At 40.3% G+C, this 16343-nt stretch overlaps 1 protein-coding gene across 6 annotated transcripts in view; it reads right to left on the bottom strand.

Annotated features, from left to right (window-relative positions):
* Nucleotides 1–3768: 3768 nt before the first annotated feature.
* The window catches only part of RDX (radixin), a 44880-nt gene continuing 32305 nt past the window's right edge, over nucleotides 3769–16343 (bottom strand). For 2 of the 6 annotated variants that reach the window (XM_032678356.1, XM_032678359.1), the window contains 4 exons: nucleotides 16119–16211; nucleotides 15027–15269; nucleotides 13858–14018; nucleotides 3769–4476 (listed from right to left, as the gene is read on the bottom strand). In XM_032678356.1, coding sequence (XP_032534247.1) covers nucleotides 4440–4476; nucleotides 13858–14018; nucleotides 15027–15269; nucleotides 16119–16211 — 534 coding nt within the window. In that variant the 3' untranslated portion in view covers nucleotides 3769–4439. Of the gene's footprint in view, nucleotides 4477–8945; nucleotides 8974–11505; nucleotides 14019–15026; nucleotides 15270–16118; nucleotides 16212–16343 lie in introns of those variants that run through there. The other 4 variants (XM_032678357.1, XM_032678358.1, XR_004355157.1 and 1 more) reach the window with 4 other exon arrangements.

Genomic DNA, 16343 nt, shown 5'->3' with positions numbered 1-16343 from the left:
CCAACCAGTTTTGTCGCACACCCCGTTTCATTGAGCCTTTCCAATCACACAGTAGGCTCCCAGAGTCCTAGAGCCAGCACTAGGAAGGAGCTGCTGCCTTGCATTTCTCTGCCCATTCCTGGGGACATGTCCAACCCACAAGCCTGTTCAAAGAGAGCTTGAGAGAAGCTCCAAGCTGAGGAAGACCTGCCTAAATCCAGCTTGTAGGAGACCCAGGAGATCAGTCCTCATTGGAGTCCCACAGAGCATTACAGGGGTAGGTTGAGGAGTAGGGGAGTGCCCCACTCCCTCCACAGCAAGCAGCTGAGTGCTGGGACCTACATGTGAACACCGTGTGGTACCAGTGTGGAAGATGTTCCTGGTATCACTCTATCTAATGGTCTCCATAGCAACAGCCAAGCTTTTTCTTTTCCCAGCTCAGAGTTGAACTTGCCAAGAGCAGCAGGTAGATGTGACAGAAATCCAACGCTGCTATTAATTTACATGAGCTGGGTGAAGTGTAAGCAAGGGGAGTGCAGGGATAAGGAGATGGCAATGTTCACCAGGCAGGTTCCTTACGTTGGCTGGGCTCACCTTACACAGATCCCCGACTGCACCCTGGAACCAGACCTGACAGCGGGGGTTTGGGTGACCCAGCATTCCAGCCCTTAGGAAGCAGGTGGAAAAGGGGGAAATTACACTGGGGTCTGGCCAGGGTGGCTGTGAGGAGGGAGAAGGAATTTGATTTTCATCCACCTATACAAAGCTTTCAGGCATTCACAGTCCTGGATTTTAACGTATATTTTACCACTTTCTGAAACAGAAATTCTATTTTTCTAGGGGAAAAAAAAATGAACTGAATTAAGTAGCAGAACTCCCCACCTCAGACAGTGAGTTTTCCTACCTGACCCCCCACTGCAGCCACCTCATAAACAAGAGCAGCACCTTATGCTCCAGCAACTGTTGGTGACTGGCATGAGCCACATGTTTGCAGACTGACTACAACCACAGATCTGCTGGGGCTTAAACACCATTAAACACTCTGGGATTTTTGTAGGGTGCAGACCACGGTGACCCTCAGCACCAACCTGCCCACAGTGTTCGAAGGCTGCCCTGCTCTCGTCGTGGTCACCACGGTTGAAGAGAGGTAAATGCTCCAGGAACTGCAGAGAGCCATGATATGTTTGCTTTTTTGTTTATTTAATACCAGATTAAATGAGCTCCCCTTGGCTCCTTCTGCAACAAAGTGATTTAAATAATGCTGAAACTCCGCGCACACAGGACACAACAAAGCTGTTTGTGGTTGGCATGTGCTACATCTATAGAATTATTTCAGAAAAAGGAAAATGTCAGCATGATAAAAATGGAAAGTGTTAGCGTGCCACGTGCTGCCAGGAAATGGGGCTGCTACCCTATTCTAAGTCTGGATCAGACTTGAAATGAGAGTTAACTTGCTCACCCCACCCTTTTGACATTCAAAACTAATTTAATAGGATACCACCCCGCAGCTGAGGGTCAGCAAGTGCTGCCATAGGATGCTGCTGGGTTGGGAAGGTGTGCAGGCTTTCATTCACTAACTTCTCAGTTCACATCAACTATGGAAAGCAAAGTGGCAACAGAACTTCAGTCACGCCATCACAAAAACTGGAAAAAACCCCAAATGTCTGTAGATTTACACTGCCCTCTGCAATCAGGGCAGCAAGTGGCCAAGCCCAGAGACCCAGGGTGTCTGCACCCCAGGGACTGTGTGCCTGCCTGGCCCAGGCCAGCTGCAGCCTGGCTGCTTTCAAATCCAGACCCTGCTGCCATCACAAATGCAAAGAGCACTTGTAAAATTAGAGGAAAGACCGAAGACGAACTTCCACAAGGACAAGCAAAACTGCTGGCCAGACACTGAGTGTGGAAATGGCATGGAGAAGAGAGGGACAGGGAAGGACACCACCACTTTCAAGTGGCAATCAAGTTGCTTCCTGCCTTACAGACCAGGCACCGCTCTTTGATTTCAGGTATTCACAGGCATGATTGAATTCATGCTTTCCTTCCCTACAGGACAGCACTTTCCATCATACAACTCAGCTACAACACTTCAGACAGATCTTTGCCTACAGGTAAATACCACTCTGCTATTCCAACAACGTCCTCATCCGGGCAAAATCCAGACCAGCGCAGAGGTGACTGAGAAACCTCCTGTATCTGACCACAGGCACAACTGCCACCCCACAGGGAAGACCGTGACCACTTCCAGCCATTAAGGCTCATATCAAGTGGCTGGTGCAGCAGAGGAGGTGCTGTGCCCAGGCTGGGTCCTCCAGCAGCTGCCAGTGGAGAGCTGCCACTCCTTCCTGGACCAGCTCCTGCCAGCTCCCAGCAGCAGGTGTGAACTTGCACATTCCAGCTAACAAGCTGCCACTCATAGCTAGACCAGAGCAGCTTGAAGAAATCAGCAGTGCTACAAATGTTACAATCAGCAGTGAGAGTGAGCCCAAAGCTTTCATTACATCAAAATCACCGTTTTCATGTTTCTGTTTTTAAATCTGGCTGCTAAGGTACATGATTACACTTCATCTTGCCCAATTCCCCCTCTTCAGGACATGCACCAGAGAACTTCAACACTGACAAGAGAAGCCAAAAAAGCATTGTAGGCAGACATGAGCAAGGGCAGCACAAGAATAGAGAAAATCCTCAGGACCATTTTGTGGTTGTACTGAAGATGCGTTTGCATGGAAGGGTCTTATTACCTTTCACTGTTGGTACCTGAAGCAAACACAGTCCTAAAGAAGGCTGCTTGCTCCAAGTGGCAGCTATTGCAGAAACACTTTGAAATCTTGCAAGACATAAAACTCATGGAGGCCACTGTGCCTTGATCCCCTAAGCACCAGGAACATCTCTTACGGCCAACATGAGTCACACAGAGAGAGGGAGGCTGCAGAAACAATGTTACAAGAATCATTCAAGTGCTGAGCAAGCTGGTCTTGAGACCCCAGTGCTGTCCCACATATGCAAAGCAGCCCCTGAAATTCCACAGCTCTGGATTTTATGGTCCTCTTGGCATCCTAAACCCGTACCTTGTCTTCCAAGGGCTGAGCCAGGGTCTTGCTTCAACTGCTGGTGTCCTGGTGTACCAGTCAGAGGCAGAGGAAGCTTCCTTCTGGACAGCCCCTGGCTCTGCAGGGGTTTCAGCAGGAGGCTGGCAATGACCCACAGCCTACCCTACCCACCCACGGTCCTGAAGAACAGGGGACGGGGCTCCCAACCCACACAGCCTCCCCTCCATTGGCCAAGCTGGAGGGCTGTTCCCAGCAACACCCAGCTTCCCAGATGCTTGCACAGCACCGAGGCAGCTCCCTCCTTGGGCAGTTATCAGCTAATGATTTTGGGCACGTTGTAAGGCTTTGGCAGCTGCTGTTTCAGATCCAAGTCCTCAGGTGGATCTACCCTCACAGTTCCCAGTGCAGGAGGCCATTGTGCAAGAAGGCACTGTGAGGAACACAAGGCACATTGTGAGGAATATACTGAGGTTTTCTACATTCCCAGGGGGTGCTAGCTGAATTTAGGAATAATTTGGATGCCCATCTACTCAATTACGAGCTTCCTTAATTGCCAGATATCTTTTCCTTCAAGAGCAATGCATTCTTTGCAAATAAAGCCTCCCATTGGCTTATGTGGTCATAGCACAAGACTAGAAAACTCCCCTTTGTATTGGTGCAACAAAATTAATTAAAATTCTGAGAGAAGCAAAAGAAAATTCAGTAGCACCACTGATCGTCAAATGAATAGTGATTCTCCGGATTAATGTTAAAACCCATTTATTTAGGCTTTTGTGCAGGGCGCACAATTCGACGCAGTTACGTATACACAGTATGCACATCCTGACAGCGTACAAAAGGGCAAGGAGCAACCGGTGCTTACACTGCACATGTATGTACAGACAGAGTAAAACTGGGAGGTTTACATTAGAAAATTACCTGACACTATTCATGTATCATCAAGGCTATTAGAAATTGTGTAGAAAACCAATAAAACTTGGAAAGTATCTACTATTATTACACTTTACCCAGGCTGGATATAGAGTCAGGCTTCCCATACAACAACACTCGTGAGCAAAGCCTACAGGATCCCTCAAGCACTTCGAAAGGTCACATCACCATTCACTCTAGCATATCTCATTACATGTTAAAGATTAACATATTAGTATTATTTCCTGTTTTCCTGGGAAGAACAACAGCTTAAATATCTCAAAACGCTAATTTTCTCCTGGGAAAAGACCACAAGGAAGGATTTAAAGACCAGAGAGAACGAAACACTAATGAAATGTTGTAACAGCACTTCCTGGTCCTTCCAAAAACTCTTCACGGACCAGGCAGCACCTAATTTAAATCGCTGTATATTGTCCGGATTTACAGAAGTGCAATAGCAGGCCTTGGCAGACCCCAGGTCTTCTGCTGATCTTTACCTTGCTCCTATCCTAAGGGCTGCAAGAGATCGTACTTTTGTAACCTGCACAGAAAGACACAGAGAGATCAAATAGATTTAGCAAAAGAATACTAAACAAAAACAATAGATAGAAATATGCAGCAATGTCACGAGCCATACCTCACTCCCTCTACTTATTCCATATTTAATTTCTGACTGAACTTTCTTTCTTAAGATGTCAGCAGAATGAGGGAGCATTAGAAACAGAGTGATTTAAGAAACACATGATTCTTGTGGCCAAGGCCCCAGGAACACCCAGAACCCGTCTTTGTTGACTTTCAGCTTGACGAGCAGGTCCAACTCTCTTTAAGGACTCTTCTATGCCAAATTTCTGCACATACCAGTTCAGTTTTGACATAAAATTTTAGCAGTGTAAAGAATCCAACTGAAAATCCTCCCAGGGAGTAGTTCTAAAGGACCAATTTGCTGTTGCAGGTAACACAAACCACAGCTGAGTGCAACATAGGTAAAAGACTGTGTTAAAACTACTCCTAAAGGTGGCTTAAGTAAGATGCCTTGTGCCCAAATACACCCAATATAGGACATATTTGTAGAACATTCAATCACAGCCAGTATGATTTCAGACATCTTTTCCTTTTAGCACAGTAGATGTGCCATTTGCACACATCTACTAAGCTCTAGTGCTTAGTTTATTCAGTTTGTTGCCTTGTATGAGCCTTTTGGAGAAAAGGTGATGACAGTATAAAAAACCTCTCAAATTGATTTCTCTCCTAAAGTTCTGTGGTGGAAATCTTTACAGTGAGTCAAAACTTACTTCAGTGAGGATACATTTCAAAACTGTGTATTTTCCATGTTGATTTTTACAATTCATTGTTGAATTGCTACAATTAATTGTTAATTTTTACAATTCATTGCTGAAGTGGCTTGAAAATTGCCTTCCTTTTGGAGAATGACTTCCTTAAATATAATAATAACCAGTATTTTACATTCAGCCTTCTTACAGTGTGAACCTCTCATTCTAATTGTTTTAGAGAATGAAACACTTCATCTCTAAGTATTAATATATCAGAATTTTATTTAAAAGGAGTCAGGAAAAATACTTAATTACCAGATTCTCTTTGTCATTAGTAAGCAGGGGGAAGAGCTACTTAAAAGTAAGAAGCCTTCAGTAGCACTCTTTTTTACAAGTGCAGCTAGAACATGTAATGTTTAGGAACATTACATCAAATTTACACCATGGCCTGTTTCCCACATAAATCATTTTCTGGCACAGAAAGTCAGTGAGAACTTCTAGAGCTTGAGCATAAGCAAATAAGATGTGTGGTTAAGTCTCTGGTGTTTTAAAAGTCTGACAGCAATTCCTGGACAGGGGTGGGGAGAAGAAATTGGTTTCTGCCAGTGAGTGAAAAACTGTAGGCTGTGAAGGCACCACTGAAACCAATGAAGTGTTTCCTGGTACTAAGAGAATGCCAGAAACAACTGGCTTTCACAGGAAGCTAAAATCAAACATGCAGGTAAGTAGACTTGATTTTGAGATCAAGGACAAAACTGAACCACACTCACTCTCTGCCTGCTATAATATTCTATTAAATCATATTTTAAACACAGTTTTAAAAAGTATCATTTCTAAAACTATTCAAGATCAAAGTTTATATAAGTAGCAACTTGCGTATTTCACTTTAATACAGCCATTACAAGGACTGATGCCACATGCTGTATTAGAAATCTCCAGTTTAACCATGCTATATATGCATTTTTTAGTATGTATGTGTATACATATATATATATATACACACACACACGAATTATCAAGCTCGGTTAAACACAAAGCAAATCATAATACCTTTCCCTCAGAAAACAGTTTCATCCATTAAGCTTCAGATTGCCAAGCTAGTTAGTGTCATAGGCAACATAAAATTTTACAAAATCACCAGGGAGGAAAAAAAGCATTTTTACTTTTAAATTGGTAGAATAACTTTCAAATTGGTAGAATAAGCCACAACAGAAGCAATTAAAGGAAATATGACTGAAGAATGAAGTACACAATATTTTCTTCTTTAGTGCTCTCTAAATAATCCAGTAAATGCAAATAAATAAAAAGCCTGGTGAATTTTACCAAATTACTTTTCTAGCATGAATTTAGTTTGAGAAGTCCACCATGCCATATGCTGTCTGCCTTTAGTTTTCACCTTGTAGTTTAAGTAGTCAGCTAATGCAACATATTATTTTGCTAAGACTTAAGGCTTAAACCTCGCCCCACAATGTTTTTAAACTAACAATTACCTAACACTGCCCTTCCTTGTCTTAATTTGCATTCTCCTACTGAAACAAAGTTATTTAATTGCATTAAAGATCTCAGTGATCTAAACTGAAATCTATTCTTTGGATGAAATACAAGGCATGACACATTAGCAAGAAAAAGAAGCAAGTGAAAAAACAAGCAAAAACCAAACCAAACACCAAAGACAAGGCCAAAGCCAGCAGTAAAGCAGAAATGAGAGGCGAGAAGAACCAGTTCAGAGCGGGAGAAACACATACGAAAGGGCCACCCCAAAGGATACAGAAGTCACTGGTAGAAAGAAGGTTCTCCAGATTTTATTTTCATGGCCCCGTGTTAAAATGAACAGAGACAGGTATAAGACCTTTCCCACACACACCTGTAACAGCTTCTTAAAGACAAGATGGGCTGAAGAGTCATGGGATACCCAACTCCTCCTCTCAGGTATCTGCGCTTATGCTATAGAGGAGTTGACTTTTTACCAGGGTGACCTTCAAAGCCAGGTAGGAATATAAGCATAACTCTCTTAAATAAGGGTCCATAGGAAAAACCAACTATTTCATGGAAGTGTTTTGTTGGTTTTTTTCCCCAGTATTTTTACATCCAGCACACCTGTTGTGCAGAAAAGCAAAGCCACAGCACCACGCAGTTGTGCCTGATAACTCCGCTGTTTGGGCAGGCATTACCATCCTGCTCCAGTGCTTTCTCTTGCCTAGTCCAGGCAGACAGATGAGCTACACAGCAACAGCACAGAATTTCTCTTCCACGTGCTCCCTTGTGTGTTTGAGTAGGGCTGGGCTCAAAGTTGAACCTCATAGGTATAAACACTGTAATTCAGATTCTGCATTAACATAGTTGTTTTCTGACATTCTGTTTTCCAGAAAGCTACCAGAAATTATTACCTAGTCAATACAGTTCTTTATTCTATAGGGTGGCATATGCCATGTGTGAACTGACAAGACATGTAGCCAAAATCAATCCAAAGATTATTCCAAGGAGCAGCAGTAATTGCTCTAAATTTAAAGATGAGTTCACTGGTTTTGTTGAGAACAACACCAAGATCCTAAACGCAAAAGAAGAGTAAGAGCTGTGTTTCCAAATGCTATGGAATACAACAATCAGCACAGAGCAGCAAGATGGATGCCCGAACTACTGTTCACAAGAGAAGAGATCCAAGAATTCAAAAAGTGAATTTAACTGAAGAAAAACTATTAAAGATAGCAAACAAACAGCAGAAGTGTCAATTAATAGTACAAAAATTTCTTACCATTTTTAGAAATTTTTCTGATGTGTGAACAAGGGTCCTGTCCCAAAACCCTAAATAAAGGTGGTGGCAGGATCGGCTGGTCTGTGTATTCTGGGTGTTATTTCTCAACTTACTTTGTTGGAGACCAACGTAGGCTTGGCAGAAAAGTTTTGAGCCTCAGTCCCAATGCAAATTAATCTCTTTCTGTCAATACAACTGGAATTACCATATTCACAGGGATTATTAATTAATCAAAGTGCTATTTGAATAGAAGTAAAGTGTGGCAACTTCAATTCCTCAGTATAATGTATTTTAAGAAAACATTTGACACAGTAGTCAACAATTCACTGGAAATGCAGTTTAGTAGAACCTTATTGAAGCTAGAGATTAAGAAGTTAAATACTGTATCAAGTTTAATGAAGAAATCAAGGGTGAATAAGAAGTGTGAAAGCTGAGGCCATAGGGAGCTGTAGATTGGATACAAGATCCCGCAGAGTTCAGCGTATGCGGTCACAGAGCCTGCGGTGCGATTACTGTTTCACATGGGTACACAGGGGTTTTGTGTTGCTGGAACAAGCAGTGGGACAGCCAGAACACTGCATGGACACAGACAGCTCTTGTCAATGCACAAACGTGCTAAGGCAAAATTACCAGACTGCAGAGAATGTCTTCTGCTGAAATTTAGCAAGTTATAATACAGAAGCCAGTCTGGGAGCACATGGCCTGAAGAACTCCAAGACCTTTTGGTTCTGGGCAGCAGGCTTTCTAACAGCCTTCAGATAATGGCACCTCCTCCTCTGTAAATACGGTAGCTTAAAAGTAAACAAACAAACAAAAAAACCCCAAAAAGCAGAAAAAGCAATGCAATTGTCCTACCTCTGAGCTTGATCTCTTTTCACCTGATCCACTTATCCAGAGCACAGGAAACATTAACTCTTATGCACACGTGCATTAGGAATATTTACACCAAGCAGGCCTTCTCCTTTGATGTGCATTTCCATCTGCCCTCGTTTCTTCTGCTGCCTAAAGCCTACTGCTGTGAAAAGAAACACTCTGACACATTATTTACAAAAGCCAATATAAACACCTCATGGAATAGCAGCAATTCAAAATGCTCCATTTCCTTTTGCTAATTTTGTCTTTCCTGAGCTATGAGCTATGCGGGCATAACCTGTCTCTTCCTGAATATCTAGAATATTGCAGGCACTGCTGCAGATATTGTGGTCCCTTCTTGTGAAGAAATGTGATGGTTTGGTGGGAAACCCTTTTGGGGTTGTTGAGCCCACTTCATTCACACTGAACGAAACACACACACATTTGGCATGGCAGCAATCTCCTTGCATGGAAGGAAGAAAAAGCAAAAAAAGCCAAAGTTTCTCCAAACGCACTCCAAAGCAGCAGTTTATCAACTCAAACAGTAAAATGAACACAAGTGACAAACGCCACTAATCAAAACAAAATCAAAAAACTGGCCTATGCCTTTAGATCTAGACTCAGCCCAGTGAAGTGAAAAGTGAAACTCACTCCAGCAAATTGGTTGCTGAATTTGCTAAACAAATTATTGGTCACACAGATACTGCAGTAGTACACTGAAAATGAGTCTTTAACACAAGTGAATAAGTGAGGCACTAAGGGATTACAGCACATAACATTTGTGTTTGTTTCCTTCTTAGAGCCCTCTGCCATTAATGCTGCCCCTTCCAGACCTAAGTTGCTCCTTGCTGCTGACTGGGTCCTCAAACTGGGAAAAGGACCAGTCATATAGAACTCACATGCCTGCAGACCAACTGGCCGGGGAGGAAAGACACTGCTCTGTGCTGCTTGGGAATGGAGCAGAGGGACACACTGCCTGGCAGGTGTCCGTGACAGCCAGCCAGAACCACCTCCTGAGCCACCTGCCCAGCTGGCAGCCAGCACAGCATCTCAGCTGGGAGACAGGTGCTCTCCATCTCCAAGCACAAACAGCAGAATGTGCTCTGAGGGGGTCAAAGAAATCACCATAGTTTGCATGCTGATCCATTGACACTTACTACATTTTCCAGGAAAATCCAATCACCTAGCCAAGACAAATTATGTGTATGAGAAAACTTCTATTAATAAGGGGACTTTGCTGTTTGGTAAGGAAGCTTTCCATTTTCTTATGGTGATATTTTTACTCAGAAAGTACATTTACGAACTTCAGGATCAACTACACCACCGGGATACCTCACTTTTGTTAAAATCCCTGATTTTTGAAACTAATCTTGGGCAGAACAATTTTTTAGATTATCCACATGTGAACAGACATGGCAAATGCTTGCATAAAAGTTCCTTTTCAAGAGCAAAAAGGTTTTAACTAATCATTTTAATCTCTATTTTTCTTTTAAAAACTTAGAAAACATATTTCAGGTACTTTGCTCTCAGAAGTTTGAAATATTTCATTTAGAACAAACCTCCTTTATCTCCAGTGGCGCTTAAGGCAGTTAACATGAACAGCCCTAGAGAACATGTTTTCAGAAGCAAAAGCACAATAATGCTTTTCAAATTGGTATGGGCAACAGAAAATATAGGTTTTGATGTGAAGAGGGGACTACTTCAAGAAGACAGAATATCTTCTTTCACAATGAGGCACTCTGCTCAATTGTATTAGTCTGGCCTGTAAACAGGGGCACTATTTTGCATCCTTTTCTCTCCACCTCGAGAGCATATTTTTAAAAATACAATCCCTTAAAGCATTTACCTCCCCTTTCAAGTACAATATTCTGAAGCTACATACCTATGCAGAAGCTCTCTAACTAAAGTCACAAACCTCAAATCTAATGCTTCAGCAAGAGGAGCTCCAAGAAGAGAGAAATATCAAACTAGGAATATGCACAGTTAAAAGTATGAAGTAAACATTTTAATTCCTCATAGCAATTCTGCTCTACGGAGTAAACAAAAAGGGTCTTGTACTTGTGCTTGTACTGAGTATAAGGCCAAACAAATATGAGAATAGAATGTCACCTGAGAGGAGGTCTAATTTATGCAAGAACTGCTTAGCAGATTATTTGTATACCTACTTACATGGGACTCTTCCACGTGTATTAAGACAGATGAGAAAGCCCATTAACTTGCTCTTATCTGAAACATACGGCCACACATGTATTTGATAGCACTGTCCACTGTAATGTGCAGTTATCAAAAAAACACTTCAAGGTTTCTCAATGCTTAAGATATTGACCCATCAAACTAAATTTCACTTATCCTGGGCTAAGCACTATGTAGGCAGTGATTGAAAGTTCTTACATTTCCCACAGAGCTCTTATATGGCCAAATTACCCTCTGTTCCCAAGAGAGCAAATTTGCTCTGATGATTCACATCCTATTTTGAATAGACAAACACCAGTGCTTCCTCCCAACTGTATGTGATAATTTCTTAAGCAAAACACCATTCTCTAGGGATACAATGATTTTTTTTTAATTCTGACCAGAGTGTCAAACAAAAGATAATCAAAATTTGTACACTTCTCTAGAAAACACTACTGGAGTGTGCTCAGTAAAGCTGTCAGAAATAAAGGGCATTAAATAACAACAATGGACCTCAGAGAAATTAACTTTATCTCTTTATTGTTAACCAATGAATGTTATCCAAAATAGTAGATGTAATTGTAGCTTAATTGTACAACACAAAAACATGATGCTAAAGGAAAAAGCATGTGGAAAATTACTTCACCAAGTAATCATTAAATGTATTCTTAGTATTTCTGCACCAGTAAGTGTTCCCAACTGCTGGTGACAGCAGCTATTACCACTTTGTTCATTGTGAAAGTCTGTATTACAAATGGTTGTTCCTGGTTGTTTAGATTTTAAAAAACAAAACAAACAAACAAAACAAAAAAAAAAAAAAGAAAAAAGAAAAAAAAATAATCACACAGCTTTATAAATGGATCCAATTCATTTAGCCCTACCCTACATGTTGTAGATTTATGAACAATAAACTTTACTGGTGTTTTTTCCCAACACTGAAACTGATGTATCAGTGTTAGTGCACACTTTCCAGGGAAAAACGAAAACTCACTGGAAGCACAGTATTTCACCTGCTATGGCAAACTGTTTGAATACTTCAGAAATTTGCTTAAGCTTCGGTGTATGAAGCCTATGAAACAAAAACTGTTCTTACAATGCACTGCAAGTTGAAACACCAACTTCCACCAAGCAGCATTTTGAATCATGTGCACAGCATCTGCACATCAGTCTTCAAGGTGAAGCAGATATGTTTAGCCCCACAAACCAAAAATATATTAATGTATCTTCATTTAATTTTCATGATGTCACCCCACATAGCCAAACTTTTACTCCGCAAAATAAAAAAAAACTTAGTTGGACTGTTTGTAAGAAATTTAAACCTATTGTGCATGAAAAAAATGTTTAATAAAATGGCAAATTTTAATAGATAAGTGTAAATTTATGAGTGCATAATATCAAACAGGAAAAAAAGCTGAACCATCCTCAGAGAAAGTTAGGTTCTTCCACTGTAGGTATTTAGTAGAGTTCTCTAACATAAGGGATAACTGCAGTCCACATTAACTGTAAGGTTGTTATTACAAGTTCAATTTATAAGCAAATTTCTCAAAAAAGCAGGTCTCCTTTTCAAGAGGGAAAGGACTTAATGATCTGACATCAGATATGACAATTACAATACTAGCTTCACTGAAAACTGAAGCTACAACACTTCTACTCCAATTCTGGGAACTTTCATTTTGTATTTGGAAACCCAAGCTGACTGACATGCACATTCTACACCCCTCCCAGAAGATAGTATACCAGTGACAGGTTACAGCTTTAAAATACATCAGATGTTTTCACAATTTAAACTCAACAGAAGGCAGTTAGACAGTATTTAGCACTATAAATCCATCCTAAAGTAAAATAAAATTCTAGGAGTAAAGTCTCCTAGCAATTGACTATTCACTGTGTAGTGAAAGTCAATTTAAACAGTTTTTTCATGGTGTTTGAAGGACCGGTCATCATGTACATAGTAGTGAGGTAGGATACTGTCCCCTCCCTGGGACTGATGTTTTCATATGCTCCCTTGCCAGAAAGGTCCAGGTCTCCCTACTGCAAATAAAATAATTACAAGCAAATTGCACATTAAGCGTTAATTTTTTTCCTTTTTGCTGCATTAGAACACTTTACACATCTAAAAGAATTACCTAGGAAATCAATACTTACTCAAGCCTATCAGCAGCCATGTGCTGCCCACAGGTAGTGTTCCATTTAAAAACATTTCCTGGAACTACCACCTGCCATCCAGACCTTTGTGAACAGGTAGGCAAAGAAAACCATCAATGATGACAGGATATGAAACACCAAAGAATTTCACTTGGGAGAAAAAAACAAAACAAAACAAAAAAACAAAACACAAAACCAAAACAAAACAAAAAAAAACACCACAAAAAAACCCCCGAAACAAGGAAAAAACAACCAAAACTGAAAGTCAGCAAATATCAAACTCTTAATGGTGTAGCTAACACTGAAAACTAATTTCAAACTTCATACTGAAATAGTACCTATCCAGTTTAGGTTCAGTTCCATTCTTCTTTCTGTTTCTTAAAGTTAAGCAATATATACACTTGTCAGTCATTATATGCTTCACATCTGTTTCCAAAGGGGGGAAAAAAAAAAACCAACACAAAAAACAAGCAAAGAAACTGAAAACACGATGAGGAAAAAAGTGCTATTAACCTCCGCACCCTCCCCCCCCCAAAACCTAGGGTTGATAGACTGCCTTACTGTGGAATAGCTTCCCTAAAAATTTGTCTTCTAGTCACTGTAGTCAACCTGGTATTAAGTGCTTTGGCAAAGTGGGGTGCAATCCATCAAATCTGCAAAGGCCTGCTTTTTTTTCTCAGTTGGTGGTTCAGCTTTACGAGGAACATATATGCAAAATAACAGCTCTCACATTGCTTCAAACTCATCAATACGCTGCTTTGTATTGCCTTGTCGGATTTGTCGGAGAGTCTTGTACTTATCGCGGCCTGCTTTAACATTCTCAGCATGAAGGACATCATTTTGTGTTTTCTTGGTTTCATCTCTGGCTTGAGCCAACTCAGAACTTAAAGCCTGTTGAATAAAATATTTATATTTAAGTGCTCTGACTAATCTTTTAATGATTCTGGAGTTTCTGGTAATAACTACTCTGCAATTTGGATAAGAATTTCTTGAATGCCAACCTATGAAATGCTTGTTGTGCTGTTCAGTAACTCAAGTTGTGAGGTCTATCAGAAAGAATGCAGAAGGAAAGATAAGGAGAGCATAGGATTCTTTCCTTACTTAAGCATGAGCATCAAACTAAAAAAAAAAACAAAAAAAACCAAAAAAACCACCAAAGCCTCATACACCATAACATCCAAGAAGAAAGGGATCAGCAGGATAAAGTAGGGAAATCACCTTATTTTTAAATTTTTGCTTGATTAAAGACAGCTCTTCTATTTCTCCCTGATCCTATTCAGTGACAACCAAGCAGGAAGAACATTACACATACATGCTACTAAGACACTAATACCAGAAAAAGTAGCAGCTTTCCGTTTCTTCTGTTTTCTTCCCAAAAAGACATTTCATAACCAGGAAAAGGGTTACCACTAACATAAAACATTATACTTCGAGGGGTAAGACTTTTTAGGAGGAAACACTCCATTTCAGGGAAATAAGATTAATCCAAAATGGGTATAATTGAGCTTTTGCATTTGCAACATCTGTGAATGACTGCAAACACACACAAATAATATTAAGCAAGCTTCTGTTCATACCATTTAATGAGATTTGGTATTGAGAAAGGAAAGCATTATAACATTCAATGTCCTGGACATTATATAATTATTAGACACGTTTACTGGCCAATGCAACAACATACCAGTGCTTTTAAGCTATAAAGCACAATCTTACATACAACCTATCTATTCCACTTCTAGAACACTATGAATGATATTTGTTGGTAAATTAGTAATAAACCTAGTAAATCTTAAAAAGCCTGTTTCCTTGGCACACCATAACTTCAACGAGATTTGTGACAAAAAAAGAATGAAAACCCAATGCCTGAATTATGTTGATACAACTATGAATCTTCATTACCTGGAGCTGTTTCTTAACACGTTCATTTTTCTGTGTTTCTGTTACCCGTTCTTCTTCACTCCTGTGATTCATAACACCATCAGAAGACAGTTCGGCACTGGCTTCAGCATTGTTCTCATCATGTTCATCATGTTCATTCTCTGTTGGAGGAATAACTGGTGGGGGAGGGGGTGGAGGAGGAGCAGACATCACAGATTTCAATTCTTCTTTGGTCTTTTCCAAGTCCTCTTGGGCTGCAAAAGCCTAAATACAGTAAACAGTACTTAGCATCTTTTAAAATTATTTGTCAATAGAAAAATAAAAATAAACATTTGAGATGTTCTCAGACACATGGAAATTATTCTTTATAACTAAGATGACTAGCTTACACATTGGAAATTGTCAAATAGAGATACATGTTAAAAAAAGACATGACTCAAAATCAGCTGTACCAGAGTCAAGCTATTTCCAGCAGTAGATGATAAAAGAGTGAAAGAATAGGGCAGTCATACTGATTGCTTTCTAACCTCCTTAGCGTCCTGAAATTTAAGGCTCAGAAATTTCCTAAATCAAAGATGATATCTTCAAATTTCATACTCAACCAGAACTTATGAAAATTTTTTCAATCACTTTTTGAACCTGTGCACACAGTAAGTATTCCCATTCCATAACTAACTGCAGATTTTGTGAAGAAATACAATTTTACTTTAAATTATTGTCCAGTTGCATTTCAGGTGTCTTTGTTATTGTTTTGGTTCATCCTTTCGCCACAACTCATGATTTTATACACCTTCCTCCTGAGGTGTTTTCTTCTCTAATACAAAGCTCCAATCCATTTCATCACCATAGAAAGAAAACCATTTTTGATCTTTGACCACGCCTTTGTGATGGGAATTCCCCCTCCCTTCACAACTATGCAATATCAAGACATGAGTTAAATAGAAGCATAGGCTGTCTTCAGCAGATTGGAGAACAAAAACCTTTAAGAAAGACTTCTCTGAAGCTTAAGGGAAAGAGAGAGATTCAACCACATGAACTTCCAGTGGGATTTCCGCACTCATCTCTCCCTTAGTTTCTTTGAAGTTCTGACTTCACACAGCATGGGCTCATTACTTTGTGCTGCCATTCTGAAGCTTCTTCTTCTTTCTTTTTCTTGGCCTCCTCCAGAAGTGCAATCTTGGCTGTGAATTCAGCAATTTCTGCTGCCTGAAACAAACAAAAAAACAAAGTAGAAGTTTACATTTGGTATCATTTTGGCTTTGCAGTGGAAGAAAGCAGAGCCTTTGCTGTGATCTGGCTTGAAGAGAGTTAGTTACCATCCATCACTTCTCTGCTAAA

Source organism: Chiroxiphia lanceolata, chromosome 2, assembly GCF_009829145.1.
Source record: "Chiroxiphia lanceolata isolate bChiLan1 chromosome 2, bChiLan1.pri, whole genome shotgun sequence".
NCBI lineage: Eukaryota > Metazoa > Chordata > Aves > Passeriformes > Pipridae > Chiroxiphia > Chiroxiphia lanceolata.
The sequence above is the reverse complement of the archived record's forward strand: the minus strand, read 5'-3'. Positions and strand labels throughout refer to the sequence as shown.